Below are 18,195 nucleotides of genomic sequence, written 5' to 3' on the forward strand. Positions count from 1 at the left end.
GAGGGGGTGGGAGGGGGGCTGGCGAGCACAGCAAAGGAACAGAGAATGAGAGAGGATGAATGGTGGAACAGAGGGTCACACTAGGGGGGTGGGGGGGAGGGAGGAGGGGAGTGAGCATGAGAAAGGTTAAAAAGAAATGTATGGATGAGACAAATGATGGGCAGATAGAAAGAGTTAAGTGGAGCGAGAAAAGAAGGAAGGAAGAGAAGGCGTCTGATTGCAAAAGGCCTACTGTGTGCCTACAACCTGTCCATTGCTTACCATTGGTTGTGTTTTTTGTCAATCTCATTTATTTGCTTCTTATTCGATGACTTTTTTTTGTCTCGGATTGTACTCCGTGAGAGTGCATAGGTTTATCAGCTCTTTTCTTCTGTCCCCAGTGTGATCCCCACAAAATTTCCACCCCCCCCATATGTTCAATGTTTCTCTCTCAGAGCTGTTGGCAATGTAAATAACAATGCCATTTATTTATAAGTAAAAAAAAAAAGGAATTTCATGAGCAATGCCAATAGCTCAAACTTTTCCAAAGGCGAAACCATTGCATTGTAAATGCTTGTTCCTTTTTGTATTCCTTCTTATATGCCTATAATAAATATGATACAAAAGGGGATGATGGACGGAGCGTTTGTACAAATCAAACACTCACCCCCAGTCAACTGATCTGGGTTTAATCCATCACCATTCTTTAGTTCACTCAGCCACCCCAGTTCAGACATGGCTATATGCAAATCAGTCTGACCCTGTGCCTTCTGGGAACAGTCCAGCCCGAACTGCCAAGCCATGTCTTCCCTGGACCGGAAACAAGCATCCTTTTGTATCGCTTTGTTCGCCCTAAGGAGGGGCGTGGCTTGGACGCCGATCAGGATGGCGGCGTGAGCCCACAGCTCCGTGCCTGATCCCTCATTAATCCTGTGAATCCCTCGCTTCTGGGCGAAGCAAAAGCCCAGGGATCGAGGTCTGGTCGCCGGACGCACCACGGGGAACGATCGTGGGCCGGCAGGTGGCCGTGGACGGGGTGGAACGCGAGGAACGGATTGCGGTGCCCCGGGACGGCGGACAAAGAGCCCAAGATGGCGATGGGGCCAAGCGGCAGAGCCGGAGTGGCAGAGCGCTGAGGATCGCGGCTGCGGAGCGGGGTGAGCGGCGGCCTGAAGGCACAAGCGGGCGCAGCCCAACCGGGTTTGCGGGAGAGTAGAGACCGCAGGGGAAGTGCGGCGACGGGGACCCCCGGCAAAGACTCGCGGACTGAGAGCCCATCCCCCCCACCCCCCCACCGCTGGCGCCGGCGGCCATAGTGCCGGGGAACGGCATCTGCAGTGCTCTGGATCCTGAGCGGGCGCTGTGGAGCTGGTTGCAGCGCGGCACGGAGGCTTTGTGGGGGCGGACATGGACCGTGCTGTGGAGAGCGGTCGGGGGGGCGAGCGCACGACCTGGCCGGCCGACCGCGCCTGCATGCAGGGAAGGTACGGACTGGAGCAATTGATGTGGGGCCGGCCAAGGGAGCTGGAATTGGACGGCGGTGGGGGTCCGCTGAGCTGCACCATCGAGGAGAAGCTCCCGAGCCCAGTGGGGGCTGGGTTGCGTGGAGAGCCTGAGGGGGAGCGGTGAATCATTGGCCCCAGCGCCTGTCGGGTCCTGGTGTGGAGGGGAAGCGCGGGCTGCCGGAGTCCTTGAGTGGAGGTGAACCGGTTGGGGCGGGCTCGCCAGGAGGCCCGGGGACAAGTTCGCCCTGTACGGGGGGGTTCCTTCTGGAGCGGGGAGCGAGCCCTCTGGAGGGAGCAGCCAAACTCGGGCCCGACGCTTGAGCCTGAGGAGGGTGAGAAAGGTTCGAGGAGCAGACGCCCGGCAGTGGGTCCTTTGGACTAGCCAGACACTCAGGGGCCACCCAGAGTCGATACACGCTGTCGCCCAGATGGCCGCCACCGGCAGTACTGGGAGTGCGGTCGGAGGTGGCGGATCGCTGGCCAGGCCGGATGCGGACGGGGGGTCTCCAGCAGCGCAAGATGCGTCAGCGCAGGAACTCCGACTGAACGCGCGGCTAGATGGCATACTGGATGCAATCACGGCCACCAAAGAATCTCTACACCAGGACATTGCTCAGGTGGCCACTGGATTGGGCCTGCTGAGGGCGGATCACGCAAAATTGTCCGACAAAGTTAAGGATCATGACCAATTGCTCCTAGAACTGAAACCTGCGGTGGTCACTGTAGAACGCAAGTTGTCTGATGTCATGGAGAGGCTGGCGACGCTGGAGAGACGGGCGGAGGACTCCGAAAGCCGCAACAGGAGGAACAACATACGGGTGGTGGGCCTGCCAGAAAAAATTGAGGGTGATGATGCGGTGGCCTATATGGAGGGCTGGTTGAGAACGGTCGTGGCCCCGGAGGGCTTGTCTCCGTTCTTCTCCCTGGAGCGAGCGCACAGGGTCCCGACTCGTCCACCCTTGCAGGGGCGCCCCCCACGGCCGATGGTGATCAGACTCTTGCACTTCAAAGACCGGGACTACCTGATACAAAGGGCACGCTCGGTGGGCCCCTTCAAAGTGGATCACAGCTCGGTCACGATCTTTCCAGATTATACGCGAGAGGTTCAGAGGAATAGGGCATCGTTTCTGGCCGTGAAGAAAGAGCTGAGAAATGAGGGTATTCAGTATTCCCTGCTCTTCCCGGCCAAACTACGAGTAATCCTGGATGGGGCGACCCAATTCTTCCAGACCCCCGATGAGGCGTGGACTTGGCTGGAGTTGTACCGCGCTGGCACGGACCGCCAACACAAAGGCGACCGGGAACGACAACAGCCGGTGCGAATCCGGAAGTCCCAGCGCATCCGCAAGAAGAACAAACTTAAACAGGCCCAGCGAGCTGCCGAGATGGCGGAGGACAGAAAGGGGGCGCTGGTAGCGACGGCGTTCATCACGGGTTCGCAGCAGGATAAAGAACTGGGAGACTCATACTCAGAAGTGGAGAGCAGGAAGTCTGGGGAGGAACTGTCCGAGGCAGACAACGCTGTGGGACCGGAGGTCACCCCGCAGACGGCGGATGGGCTGTTCAACGAGTGACATTAGCTGAGTGGGCCCACACTGCGGCTGCTGCTGGAGCGGACTATCTGGGGTATCTGGCAGATCGGCAGGTACTCTGATGTGACAGTCGTAAGGGATCTAGGGCTTGGAGCGGGGACTCGGTCTGCCCCGGGTCGGCCCGGGCCTCCCCTCATTGCCCTTAAGGCCTTCTGTGGTGACGACCACAGTATAGTGGACTGTGTGTGATGTTTTTGGTTTGGATGGGGGCTGATGCTTTGTTATTGGGTCCTGTTCTGGGGAGTGGGGTTGGGAATGTTTTTGGGGATGTTTTACGTTGGGGAAAATGCTGCCGGGATGTGGGGGTTCAGTTGATGTTGCCGAATCGGAGGGGGAATAGAGGCAATGGGAACGTTACCTGATTTAAAAGCCCTTACATGGAACGTCCGTGGCCTCCGTACGATGTCCCGGAGAAGCAGGGTGCATGCTTACTTGGTGAGGCGGGGCATTCAGATTGCATTGTTGCAGGAGACCCACCTGACCAAGCAGGAATGTGCGGCGTTGCAAAAGAGATGGCGAGGTCAGGTGTTTGGTACGACGTATTCGGCGTTTGCTAGAGGGGTACTGATATGGGTGAGAGCGGGAGTCCCATTTCAGGTTACGAACCAATTAGTGGACCCTGAGGGCCGATTTGTGGTAGTGGAGGGTAGGCTGTATGGCCGGGAGGTTGTGCTGAGCAGTATCTATGTCCCAAATGTGGACCAGGCCGGTTTCTTAGACAAACTCTCCGGATCGCTGGCTCACTTCCTGGCGGGCCCCATTATAGTGGGAGGAGACTTTAATTCCATCACGGACGTGGCACGGGATAGATCACATCCACCGCTGGCCGTCTCTGCGGTACGGAGGTTGGCCGCGCACAGGAAGGATTGGCAGGAGAGGTGGGGCCTGGTGGATGTGTGGAGGGAGCAACACCCTGAGGTTAGGGACTACTCATTCTTCTCAGCACTGCATGCACTACATGTTAGAATAGACTCTATCCTTTGTAGCGGTGATATGGCAGCACTGGTTACACATACGGAGTACCTGGCCAGGACTATCTCTGACCATAACCCCTTACTGATGACAGTACGATGGCAGCGGGTGAGGTCTGCGGTGCCGACGTGGAGATTGGGCCCTGACACACTAGAGGATCCAGTGTTTAGCGCCACAGTCCAGCAGGGCCTCGAGCAGTATTTTGAGGTGAATGAGGGTACGTCCACCGCGAGATCGGTGGAATGGGATGCGATGAAGGTGGTGGTGAGAGGAGTGTGTATGGGCAGGTTTGCGAATGTCAGGACGACGGTAGTGGCGGATCTGGAGAAGGCAGAAAGTGCGCTAAGGGACCTAGAGCGGCGCAGGCCAGAGCGACCGGAGCTACAGGGCAGGCTACTAGAGGCGAAAGAGGTAGTGGCAAGGGAAACGGAAAGACTGAGATGCTTTGATTACAAGTTGTACCTTACCAAGGTGCACGGGGAGAGAGATAAGGTGGGCACGCTTCTTGCCAAGCTCGCAAACCCAGAACCTAGAGGCAGCCCGATCATGAGCATTAAAACGGGGACCGGGGAAGTGGTCTATACCCAGTCAGCGGTCTTGAATCGCTTCCAATCCTACTATACGACTCTATATGAGAGCCAGTTGGGCGGGGAAGGAGTTAGGATAGATGAATACCTGGATGCTGCTCAGCTCCCGACATTAGATGATGAGACTGCGAAGGGATTGGGCGGTCCGATAACTCTATCTGAAATTCGGGTGGCCATTAAACAGATGGCTAGGAATAAGACGCCGGGGGTGGACGGCCTGCCGGTTGAATTTTATGCGAAATTCATAGATATTTTGGCTCCGAGACTCTTGGTGGTATATTCAGAAGCACAGACCTTGGGACGCCTCCCCCAATCGATGAGGGAAGCCTCAGTGGTGCCGTTGCTGAAGCCAGGGAAAGATGCCACAGAAGTGACTTCATATAGGCCCTTATCTATGCTGACGGTCGATTACAAGATCTTAAGCCGTATTCTGGCGACTAGATTGCTGCCGCACATGACCACATTGGTCCATGAGGACCAGGCGGGGTTTATCCCCACGAGAAATACGTCCCTTAATATCCGCCGCCTGATTCGTATATTGGATGGTGCCCAGGCCATGGACGGTAGATCCGCAGTGCTGTCAGTGGATATAGAGAAGGCCTTTGATAGCCTGGAATGGCTATATCTTGATAAGGTCCTGGAGCAGTTTGGCCTAGGGGGTGGCTTTGGCCGCTGGACGAGGGTCCTCTATGCTGATGCAACGGCCAGGGTCAGATTGGGACAGGCAATTTCTCCTGCCTATCCGGTGCGTAGAGGGACGAGGCAGGGCTGCTCGCTGTCCCCCCTCCTGTTTGCATTGGCGATGGAACCGTTGGCGGCGCGGGCGCGAACGGGAGGGCTGTATCCAGGAGTCTTGAGCAACGGGGAACTCCATCACATCTCGCTATATGCGGATGATCTGCTGCTCTACTTGGAGGACACGGAAGGCGCCCTTGATGGGGCGACGGAAATGCTCTCCCGGTTTGGCAGGATGTCGGGCCTTAGGGTAAACTGGAGTAAAACCTGCATTTTCCCGCTGAAGGGGAACGTGTCGTACCCCCCTCTGACGATGGACGTGGTCTGGGAGGGCTCCTGCTTCACCTACCTGGGGGTCCGGGTTTATCATGAGGCTGCTGACCTATTGGAGGGAAACGTAGGCCGTTGCATACGGGGCTGCATGACTTTTTGGGCCTCTCTCCCCTTGTCGGTGCAGGGCAGGGTAGCGCTGCTGAAAATGGTGGCACTGCCGCGGTTGCTTTATTATTTCCGCACCTTGCCGATATGGATCCCTCTGAGGATTTTTAGAGAGTTGCGATCGATGGTAGTTGCCTTCCTTTGGGGCCACGGAAGACGCAGAGTGGCGTTGCATACTTTGTATAGGCCCAAGCTTGAGGGGGGGATGGCGGTCCCCGATTTTGAGTTGTACTACCTAGCGGCCCAGCTCCAGATCTTGACGCAGAACGTTGCGAGAGAGTTCAGGGGCCCCGACCAGGGTCGAGGGAGGGGTATTCAGCGGCACGTCCTGTCCTACATTGTACTGCAGCAGAAGCTGAGATTGGGCGATCTCACGATTGAAGAGAAAACCCTCAGGTCATGCTGGCTTAGGAGCCTGAAGAGAGCAGGTTCTGCTCGCCCTATGCTCCAGAGATCCCCCTGGGAATGCTGACAGCACTGCCTCATGGAGGGGATTGGTCTCAGTTGGCGGAATGGGAGGCCATGGGACTGCAGATGGTGGGAGATCTTTATGCGGACGGGGTGCTAGTACCCTATCGGGTGTTGCAGGACCAATTTGGGCTTGCGGATGGGAGCTACCTCTTGCATGCCGCAGTGACTACGGTGATGCAAAAACACTGGCAGGGGGGACTGGGCGAACCGGAAACGACTATGGCCTGCCAGTACGTTGTGATGGCTGCGGGTACGGTAAAGGCGGTGACCTGTCTTCATTCGAGAATGCTGAACGAGGGGCTGGCACCGTTGGCTGAGCTGAAGGGGAAATGGGAGAGCAGCATAGGTAGGCCCATACCGGATTCGGTGTGGGGCCACATTTGGAAGAGAACTTGGAAGGGTTGTAGGAACGCGCGCTTCCAACAGGTCCATTTCTTCATATTACATAGAGCATACCTGACGCCAGGGAAAATCAGACGGCACTTTCAGGTACAGGATGCAGCGTGTCCGAGATGCTTGGCACCTGCAGTTGAGTTGGATCATATGCTGTGGGGTTGCCCGCGGTTAGGGACGTACTGGGCGGAGGTGGGAGAGCTTTTGAATGCTGTCACGGACAGGGAGGTGAACTTTGACATGGCCGCATGCATATTGCTGTGGTTCCCACATACGGCGAAGACCAAAAACACGAGCAAGTTTATCGACTTAGGACTTATTCTGGCGCAGAGGGAGATTACCTGGCACTGGAAGTCCAGGGAGGGCCCGTCTGTTCGGAGATGGTCGAATGAGCTGCGCAAATGGTCCCAGTGTGAGAGTGTGATCAGAATGCGGCAGGCTACGCAGACAGGTAATGAGAAGAGCTTGGAGCTTGCGAGAGCGTGGGAAATGATTGTGCAGGCCCTGAACGATTACTTGACCGGGGATGCAGAGGAGGGAAGCCTGGACGGGGAGGTTCCATGAGGCTAGGAAGACCACAGCTCGACCCCGATGGGCACTTTGACGTCATTTTTGGAACCCACAGATACTACCCGCATCTATGGCAGTAGGGGGGGGGGGGGGTCGGGGGGGATAGATACTAGGACACTGCTGACACACCGAAGGGGGCATCCGAGACAGGGGAAACCACCTGTTCATCAGCGATCGGTGGTAAGGAGACACGTAGGGTTTGAAGAGGAAAGAATGGTATTAGATGCGATCGGACAGATGCTCTAGTAGAGAACTAAGGTAGACCTGCCGGGGTGGATACTGGGAGCCCGGACATAGCATAACAGAAAATGTGGGAAGTATCGGCGTTGGGGGGGGGAGTTTGTTAGGTAATAAAAAGCAGATACATGATCGTGCTGTTGACCGGATGTCCTTTTGGCCGCTATGTGGAACAGACTGAAAGTGATTGTTGGTACGCCGCCCGGCCTCCGGGATGTGGGCTAAATGGCCGTGTACTATGTTGTTACGATGTGGTGCCTCGCGTTGTAAGAGGATGACTGGTCGTTTGACATTGAAGATTGTCTATAATTCTGCAATAAAAACAAATTTAAAAAAAAAAAAATTTGTTCGCCCTAAGTGTGGCAGGGTATGCTCAGACGCGAATCCCTTGTTCACTTGGCCACTGGATTCAAGATAGCCTGGCTGATGAGGATTATGAATCCGAAACTGGTCCCAGGATGCTTGTTTCCCTTCCAGGGAAGACATGGCTTGGCAGATCGGGCTGGACTGTTCCCACAAGGCACAGGGTCAGACTGATTTGCATATAGCCATGTCTGAACTGGGGTGGCTGAGTGAACTAAAGAATGGTGATGGATTAAACCCAGATCAGTTGACAGGGGGTGAGTGTTTGATTTGTTCAAACGCTCCGTCCATCATCCCCTTTTGTATCGCTATAATAAATATGATGCCACAAGCACATATGAAAAAACTGAATTGAGTCTCCTTCTCTCCCCTTGATCATGTTTTATACATATCTTGACCAATTGTCTTTTTAAATTATACCAGTTGGGATACCACATGTTTCTTTCTTCTCTCTCAGAGGAAAGCCACCAACTGTCATCCATAGAAACCCCCCCCCCCCCCTCCGAGGGCTACACAGCAACCCAAAAAGATTCCAAATAGAAATAATAACAAGTATTGCTAAGCACAACATATTACCTCTTTTTTTTTTTTTTAACACACAGAAGAACTGACCTAGAAAGAAACAACAACAAAAAAACACCCACCCCAAGAAGGAAAATCCTAAAAAGAAACAGAATGTAATATAATCCTAAATTCAAGACAGCATTGATAATATGTTTTCCAGACTGCCTATTAACGATGATGATGTACTTGATGTGGAAGAGGACAAGGAGGATTGTTTTATTGCTTTTGTGGATGTTTTGGAAATTAAAGCATGAGTGAGTGGAAAAAGGCGATGTGTGAGGACTCTGTACTGGGGAAAGTAAAAGTATATATTGTGAATTGTTGGCCCAGAGAGAGAGGTGCGTCTCCTAATTTACAATCATTCTGTAAAATTACTGAAGAATTGTCCATTGAAGATGGGATCATTATGAGAGATGGAAGGTGTATTCCTACATTTGATGTTCGTGCCAAACTGGTTGATTGTGCCCATAATGGACATTTAGGGGCTACAATGACAAAGAGACGTGTCAGATTACACTATTGGTGGCCTTCAAAGGATAAAGATATTGAGTCAATAGTCAAGGAGTGTGTTATTTGTTGTGGGGCTGAGAAGAGATACAAAGTTGTCACACCACCTTTACAGCCTATTTCATTTCGAGAACAGCCATGGCTCGATGTGGGACTTGATTTGGTGAGTCCCTTTAATTTTCTTCCTCATCATTTGCATTTTGCAATTGTTTTGATGGATTTTCACAGCAAGTGGCCAGATGTCCGTTTTTGTGCCTCTCCTACTGCGAGTAGTGCCATTATTTTCTTCAAAGAGATTTTTATGAGAGAGGGCTTCCTGGAAGAGTTAGTTTCAGACAATGGAGTGCAGTTTGTGAATCAAGAAATTGTTTTTTTTCTGTGTGATTCTGGGGTTAAGCATTTGAAAAGCTCAGTTGGACATCCTCAAACGAACAGATCCCATCCTCGTAGCCAAAATGACGTTGTACCCTCGTAAGTACAGATGACAAGAGACGGTAAGATAACACTTCCAAGTACGTATTTCTGGTTCTTCAAGCCACCGCTGCTCTCTCAAAAGAGAAGAGCCACCAACTGTCACCCATAGAACCCCCAAGGCTCGAGGGCTACAAAGCAACCCATACAGATTCCAAACAGAAATAAGAACAAGCATTGCTAAGCAAAACATATTAGTAAACCACTTGGTTGGAAATGTTATTATGTTACAGTGCTCAAATACAGATTGATACAATGATCCTAATAACAAGCATTTGCAATGCAATAGGTCTCGCATTATGAACGTTTGAGCTATTGGTCTTGAAAATGACAATTTTTTTATTTATGTGTTGGTTTTGAAAATAGCTAAATTAATAGCTTTGTCATTTACAATGCCAGTAGTTATAACTTTCGTAAATGTGACACCTATAGCATTTGCAATGCAACATGTTTTGCATTTACGTGGCTTAGATGTATTGACATTACAAATAACAATGGCTTTTAATTTTTTTAAATAATTAATACTTAAATAAAAGTGACTAATTTATAATGGCAATAGCTTAAACTTTTGTAAATAACTTTTCTTAATATTATGTTCAGTGTATTTTATTGTGATGAAAATCCAATAACAGAAGTGAAATATTAACATCTTTTTGTGACATTTGTAATAAAGCTTGAAACATTGAGAGAACATATTTGAACCAGTTGTTGTTGAATGGTTGCAGAGATTGATCCTGTGATGGCGCTGAGTGATGCAGTGATGGCGCTGAGTGATGCAGTGATTATTTACAACAAGGGGTGGTGATGGACAGAGTCTCTGAATTAAGCAGAGTACTCTCACCCAGTCAAGAGATCAGGGCTAGATCCAACACCGTTTTTTAGCTCATTGCACCATCCCAGTTTCAGAACCTGGCTGTATGCAAATTAGTCTGTCCCTGGCCCAGTGCATCATGGGAACAGGGCAGACCAGACTACAAAAGCCAATTCTTACACTGGGAAGGAAACAAGCTTCCGGGGACCGGTTTCTGCCATTTCAGGCGTCTTCGGCCCGGCTTGCTTGAATCCTGATGGTGCAATGAGCAAGGGACTCACATCTGAGTATACCCTTCCACGCTTAGGGTGGACAAAATTATTTACAACAAGGGGTGGTGATGGACAGAGTCTCTGAATTAAGCAGAGTACTCTCACCCAGTCAAGAGATCAGGGCTAGATCCAACACCGTTTTTTAGCTCATTGCACCATCCCAGTTTCAGAACCTGGCTGTATGCAAATTAGTCTGTCCCTGGCCCAGTGCATCATGGGAACAGGGCAGACCAGACTACAAAAGCCAATTCTTACACTGGGAAGGAAACAAGCTTCCGGGGACCGGTTTCTGCCATTTCAGGCGTCTTCGGCCCGGCTTGCTTGAATCCTGATGGTGCAATGAGCAAGGGACTCACATCGGAGTATACCCTTCCACGCTTAGGGTGGACAAAATTATTTGCAACAAGGGGTGGTGATGGACAGAGTCTCTGAATTAAGCAGAGTACTCTCACCCAGTCAAGAGATCAGGGCTAGATCCAACACCGTTTTTTAGCTCATTGCACCAACCCAGTTTCAGAACCTGGCTGTATGTAAATTAGTCTGTCCCTGGCCCAGTGCATCATGGGAACAGGGCAGACCAGACTACAAAAGCCAATTCTTACACTGAGAAGGAAACAAGCTTCCGGGGACCGGTTTCTGCCATTTCAGGCGTCTTCGGCCCGGCTTGCTTGAATCCTGATGGTGCAATGAGCAAGGGACTCACATCTGAGTATACCCTTCCACGCTTAGGGTGGACAAAATTATTTACAACAAGGGGTGGTGATGGACAGAGTCTCTGAATTAAGCAGAGTACTCTCACCCAGTCAAGAGATCAGGGCTAGATCCAACACCGTTTTTTAGCTCATTGCACCATCCCAGTTTCAGAACCTGGCTGTATGCAAATTAGTCTGTTCCTGTCCCAGTGCATGATGGGAACAGGGCAAACCAAACTACAAAAGCCAATTCTTACACTGGGAAGGAAACAAGCTTCCGGGGACCGGTTTCTGGCATTACAGCCGTCTTCGGCCCGGCTTGCTTGAATCCTGATGGTGCAATGAGCAAGGGACTCACATCTGAGTATACCCTTCCACGCTTAGGGTGGACAAAATTATTTACAACAAGGGGTGGTGATGGACAGAGTCTCTGAATTAAGCAGAGTACTCTCACCCAGTCAAGAGATCAGGGCTAGATCCAACACCGTTTTTTAGCTCATTGCACCATCCCAGTTTCAGAACCTGGCTGTATGCAAATTAGTCTGTCCCTGGCCCAGTGCATCATGGGAACAGGGCAGACCAGACTACAAAAGCCAATTCTTACACTGGGAAGGAAACAAGCTTCCGGGGACCGGTTTCTGCCATTTCAGGCGTCTTCGGCCCGGCTTGCTTGAATCCTGATGGTGCAATGAGCAAGGGACTCACATCTGAGTATACCCTTCCACGCTTAGGGTGGACAAAATTATTTACAACAAGGGGTGGTGATGGACAGAGTCTCTGAATTAAGCAGAGTACTCTCACCCAGTCAAGAGATCAGGGCTAGATCCAACACCGTTTTTTAGCTCATTGCACCATCCCAGATGCAGTAATGGCGCCGAGTGATGCAGTAATGGCGCCGAGTGATGCAGTAATGGCGCCGAGTGATGCAGTAATGGCGCCGAGTGATGCAGTAATGGCGCCGAGTGATGCAGTAATGGCGCCGAGTGATGCAGTAATGGCGCCGAGTGATGCAGTAATGGCGCCGAGTGATGCAGTGATGGCGCCGAGTGATGCAGTGATGGCGCTCAGTGATGGCGCTGAGTGATGCAGTGATGGCGCTCAGTGATGGCGCTCAGTGATGGCGCTGAGTGATGGCGCTGAGTGATGCAGTGATGGCGCTCAGTGATGGCGCTGAGTGATGCAGTGATGGCGCTCAGTGATGGCGCTGAGTGATGCAGTGATGGCGCTCAGTGATGGCGCGGAGTGATGCAGTGATGGCGCTGAGTGATGGCGCTCAGTGATGCAGTGATGGCGCTCAGTGATGGCGCTGAGTGATTCAGTGATGGCGCTGAGTGATGCAGTGATGGCGCTGAGTGATGCAGTGATGGCGCTGAGTGATGCAGTGATGGCGCTCAGTGATGGCGCTGAGTGATGCAGGGATGGCTCTCAGTGATGCAGTGATGGCGCTCAGTGATGGCGCTGAGTGATGCAGTGATGGCGCTGAGTGATGCAGTGATGGCGCTGAGTGATGCAGTGATGGCGCTCAGTGATGCAGTGATGGCGCTCAGTGATGGCGCTGAGTGATGCAGTGATGGCGCTGAGTGATGCAGTGATGGCGCTCAGTGATGGCGCTGAGTGATGGCGCTCAGTGATGGCGCCGAGTGATGCAGTGATGGCGCTCAGTGATGGCGCCGAGTGATGCAGGGGTGGCGCCGAGTGATGCAGGGGTGGCGCCGAGTGATGCAGGGGTGGCGCCGAGTGATGCAGGGGTGGCGCCGAGTGATGCAGGGGTGGCGCCGAGTGATGCAGGGGTGGCGCCGAGTGATGCAGGGGTGGCGCCGAGTGATGCAGGGGTGGCGCCGAGTGATGCAGGGGTGGCGCCGAGTGATGCAGGGGTGGCGCCGAGTGATGCAGGGGTGGCGCCGAGTGATGCAGGGGTGGCGCTGAGTGCTGCTGGGATTGCAAGGGAAAAACGAGTCTAACAGGGCAGAAGGGCACAGAAAGCCAGTCTAACAGAGGGCAGAAGGGCACAAAAACGAGTCTAACAGGGGCAGAAGGGCACAAATAACGAGTCTAACAGGGGCAGAAGGGCACAAAAAACGAGTGTAACAAAGGTCAGAAGGGCAGAAAAACAAGGGGAAAACGAGTCTATCAGAGGGCAGAAGTGCACAAAAAACGAGTCCAACAGGGGCAGAACTTGCACAAAAAACGCTATGAATAAATGTACGGTGCAAGCACATTACAAAGCGATAGCGTGTTTAAAATAGCCTATAGCCTTTACAATACAGAGTCGACCTTGTAAGCACCTTTAGAAACATTGTAATCACTGAACAAAAGTAAATTAGTAAAGGAAGAAGTCTGTACTGCTGAGACAGAAGAATCCTTTGCAGCTGCGTGCAGACCGAGGTAACTGTAAAGACTTTGTTCCTACTCTTTTCCTGCCATCCTGTAGGATATTCACGTTATTGTTACTGAAAATATGTAATATGAGATGAGAAACATAACATACTCACTTTTCGTGTGCCACCAATTCACTGTTTTAATTCCGCAAGAGTAATTCGCCTTTCACTGTTTACCCATTGTTGTTTAAACCCAGAATATCTGGATGAATTGTTATTTGTTGCAAAAAATGCAGTACAAATATGGAGGTATATATCACTATTTGAGAATTAACCTATGATTCTTTGCAGGTAACTTAAAACCTCAAAATTAATGAAATAGGTGGATAAGAAATACCACCATTCAAATACTACACAAGAAGTGTGAGTACATTTTATATTGTTTTGTCCTGACGAAAGCCCCACAGACCCGGCTGGGCCAGAGGGGGCTGAAACATGTTGACTGTATGTATGTTCTAAGAGATATACTATGATCAAGTAACATGATCAAAGAGTATACCCAATCGATTTTAAATGACAAACTACACCTTTTCAGAATAAAATAATTACAGGTGATGTTTGTTTATTAACAATTAACCTTCAGTGTGGTGATCTCTATACCTCATCTCTGGACACTGCCACGTTGTTCCAGAGTAGCCCTCAGGATTGAGGCTGGCATAACTCATTATAGATTACCCAATGATACTTGCCACAAACGTTTATGTTGGGCGGAGAATACAATAAACCGCATTTCCAAACAAACATAACGTTTATGAGGGTTCTCTATACTATTTGGCACAACGTTGTTACAAGTGTCCTAGTCTATTTTGATTTGGCATACTTCTTGGGGAACCGACTAGACACGTAATCCTCCTCCCTAATCCTGATTGTTCTTTGATAAGAAAAGGTGACACAGCGCCCCAAAACTCCATGTCAGAACGAGCGCTATTTAAGGAAATTAGAAAGATAGTTTTAAATAAAATGTATGATAAAGAGTTTGACGAAGGTTAAAGCAGAAATAACGAACACACATGCATAGAAGGGGGTGGGGGAGAATGAAAAAGCACGTTTGGCCATGTTGTCAGCGGCCTCGCTGCTTGGAAGCAGTGGTGTGCATGGTGCCCCCTCGCCTTGCATGCCGCCTGCTGTGAATGCCCCCAGGGCTGTTATGCTCTAAGTTGCTGTCCCCGCTCTGGGCTCTGCTGCCCGTCGTATTTCTGTTGTGATGCTTAGTTAGCAAGTAAACAGAAAACAGAGCTGCTGCCGCCGTCTGTCATGTCTGCAGCGGCTCTAGGGATCTCAGAGCTAAGTCCAGGCAACACAACTGCGCCAATGTGGTCACGTAGGCAAAGCCGGCAAAATTATTAGAAGCAGCTGAACTGCTGAAGATAGGCGCAATTGTTAAAGTGAAAGCATGGCATTTTGCTGCAGTTATAATAAAAAAATGCGGCCGCAAAATGAAATTAAAAGCGAACGGGAAATGCAAGCGGCCAGAAAAAGCGCATTCCTTTGTACAAGCAGGGGGCGGGGAGCGGATCCCTTTGATGTGAAGCTCACGGAAAGTGAAAGAAGGGATGCAATTAGGGGGGAGGAGAAGTGAGGCCGAGAGCGCGCTGGGGTGAATGCCTGAGGCCGAGCTGCCTGTGGGAGGCTGATGGCTTTGATGTGGACGCGCGTTCCGCACCATACGAACTGTGCGAAATCCGCGATGGTTTCAGACCTTGGTTTGCCCTCAATACTCTCGTCTATTAACCCTTGCGGGATTAATAGGCGAGACCTAAAAAAGAAACTGTAGGAAATTGACCAGCACCACACATTGTAACAAACCTACACAGTAACATACCGTAGAAGCCTTACAACAATTGGAACCAGAAGCATCTCTTTCAACTGTGCCAAACGACATGAGGAAGATCATTTAGCAAGTCAGTACGTGTAGCTTCGGTTAACACAGAACAGCATGAGAACAGAACCACGGGTGAGGCTGTTGCTCTATTGGGGCTATTAACCAGTAAATTGGATATATAGCTGACATTTTGAACACGTTCAAGTTTGAGGGATGCTGTTATTGGTGACAGTAATATTAGGACTCCATTTGAGAAGTTGTAGTAACACCAACCAGACCACACTGCTGTTAAGTCCCATCCATTAAACATACGATCAGTACAGTACCGAGGAAGTCTACAGACCATCTCACATTTCGTTACCAATCAGCAGATACGAAAACATTAGTATGAATCTTCGGATAAAGCGGAAGATGGGTTAATAAATGCATGCAACGTCTTATGCACGGCTGCTGCACTGTCCTACTATCTATCCAAGCCAAACCCCCTCACTGCCTTTTGCCAGGCTGCTCGCCCACAGTAATACATAACCCAGAAAACCTATATAAAAGGCCTGGAACACCGTTTACATTCCAGATCTCTCAGGCAACCAAGTATTCGCCTTCATAATATTTCAGGCCACACGTGCCACTCCCTTTACCTTGTTGCCAACAGTCTCCTTGCCAAAAAAAATTCCCGCTCTGTCTATTTAGCAGTGTTACTCCTCTTACGGCATCTTCACGTCTGACCTCTGCCTTATTAGCAAACCACACACCGAGCATCCACCACTCTCGTGCTGGCTTCTTTCTCCTCACCTGCTGCCCCCGGGCTCGACCCGGGTCTCCCCAGCCGTTACCCATTTCCTGTGGCTGCTGCTGATGGTAGTAGCCGGCGGGAACCTGCTGCCCCCAGTGCTGAAGAGGTTCTTGCCCCCCGGACTGGGCTCGGCTGCCTAATGGCTCCACTCCGTAATATCCGTAGCTGAGCCCGGCCTCCCCGCCGCCAGCTCCCGGCCTCCGCAGAGCAGACATGAAGGACCGCGCGGCGCCCAGTTAAGTGCACTCGCAGCCTCCACCTCTTTAGGATTTTCCTACGTACTCTGCAGCCAACACCGGGAGGACAGAACGCATCTGCATTACCTTCCTGGGCACGTACACTCTGAGATGACAACCCGTACACTTCAGCCAATCGGCGCTCGTACAGTCCTTGTGCGTGCGTTCCAAGCCTCGAAACAAGTTCAAAGTAAATTAACCTGGAAGCAGTAACTGGCCTTAACGTGGCCGTCTCCTGCTTTCCTCCATTGCAGGCAGTCATGCCAAGGTCAGGCACAGCAATTAGGTTGGTAAATAGTTGATTTCGTGAACTTTCTGTCATTCCATGTCAGGAACGGAGGCTTCGAATTATGCTTCTCTTTCTTTACTTCAAGAAAATACAGCAGCCAATCAAGTTATTATAAACAAAAAATATGCTACCCATCAGGGTTGGATTGGGCCACAATTCGGTTGGCCAGCCCCAAAAACAAGCATTGGCAATGTAATAGGTCTCGCATTAGGAAAGTTTGAGCTGTTGCTATTGTAAATGACAAATATTTTATTTATGTGTTGGTTTTGAAAATAGCGAAATTAATAGGTTTGTCATTTACAAAGCCAATAGTTTTAACTTTCGCAAATGTGACCCCTATAGCATTTGTAATGCAATATGTGTTGTATTTACGTGACTTAGATGTATTGATATTACAAATAACAATGGCTTTTAATTTTTTTAAATAATTAATACTTAAATCAAAGTTATTGTAATTTATAATGGCAATAGCTTAAACTTTTGTAAATAACTTTTGTGAAGATTATGTTCAGTGTATTTTATTGTGACGAAAATCCAAGAACAGAAGTGAAATATTAACATCTTTTGTGACATTTGTAATAAAGCTTGAAACATTGAGAGAACATATTTGAACCAGTTGTTGTTGAATGGTTGCACAGATTGATGCTGTGGTGGCGCTGAGTAATGTGGTGGCGACGAGTGATGCTGTAGTAGTGCATAGTGATGTTGTGGTGCCCATGAGTGATTCTGTGGTGCCCCTGAGTGATTCTGTGGTGCCCCTGAGTGATTCTGTGGTGGTGCTGAGTGATGTTGTGGTGATGCAATAGATAGAGTGAGTGCGATAGATAGAGAGAGGGAGGGCGATAGATAGAGGGAGGGCGATAGATAGATAGATGGAGGGCGATAGATAGAGGGAGGGCGATAGATAGAGTGAGAGCGATAGATAGGTAGATAGACAGATAGATAGATAGATAGATAGATAGATAGATAGATAGAGAGATAGATAGAGTGAGGGCGATAGATAGAGGGAGGGCGATAGATAGAGGGAGGGCGATAGATAGATAGAGGGGGGGCGATAGATAGATAGATAGATAGAGTGAGGGCGATAGATAGATAGACAGATAGAGTGAGGGCGATCGATAGATAGAGTGATGGCGATAGAGTGAGTGCTATAGATAGACAGAGTGAGGGCGATAGATAGATAGACAGATAGATAGAGTGAGGGCGATAGATAGACAGATAGATAGAGTGAGGGCGATAGATAGACAGATAGATAGAGTGAGGGCGATAGATAGATAGAGTGAGGGCGATAGATAGAGTGAGGGCGATAGATAGATAGAGTGAGGGCGATAGATAGAGTGAGGGCGATCGATAGATAGATAGAGTGAGGGCGAGATATAGATAGAGTGAGGGCGATAGATAGAGTGAGGGCGATAGATAGATAGATAGAGTAAGGGCGATAGATAGATAATGTGAGGGTAATAGATAGAGGGAGCCCGATAGATAGATAGAGTGAGGCCGGTAGATAGATAGAGTGAT

At 50.3% G+C, this 18,195-nt stretch overlaps 1 protein-coding gene across 1 annotated transcript in view; it reads right to left on the bottom strand.

Moving 5' to 3' along the window:
* BAG4 (BAG cochaperone 4) overlaps positions 1-16,511 on the bottom strand; it is a 113,709-nt gene extending 97,198 nt beyond the window's left edge. Inside the window, exon 1 of the mRNA XM_078666385.1 lies at positions 16,152-16,511. Coding sequence (XP_078522511.1) covers positions 16,152-16,367 — 216 coding nt within the window. The 5' untranslated portion in view covers positions 16,368-16,511. The remainder of the gene's footprint in view (positions 1-16,151) is intronic.
* Between the last annotated feature and the right edge of the window lie 1,684 nt (positions 16,512-18,195).

Source organism: Lissotriton helveticus, chromosome 11 (genome assembly GCF_964261635.1).
Source record: "Lissotriton helveticus chromosome 11, aLisHel1.1, whole genome shotgun sequence".
In the NCBI taxonomy this organism is placed as follows: Eukaryota; Metazoa; Chordata; class Amphibia; order Caudata; family Salamandridae; genus Lissotriton; species Lissotriton helveticus.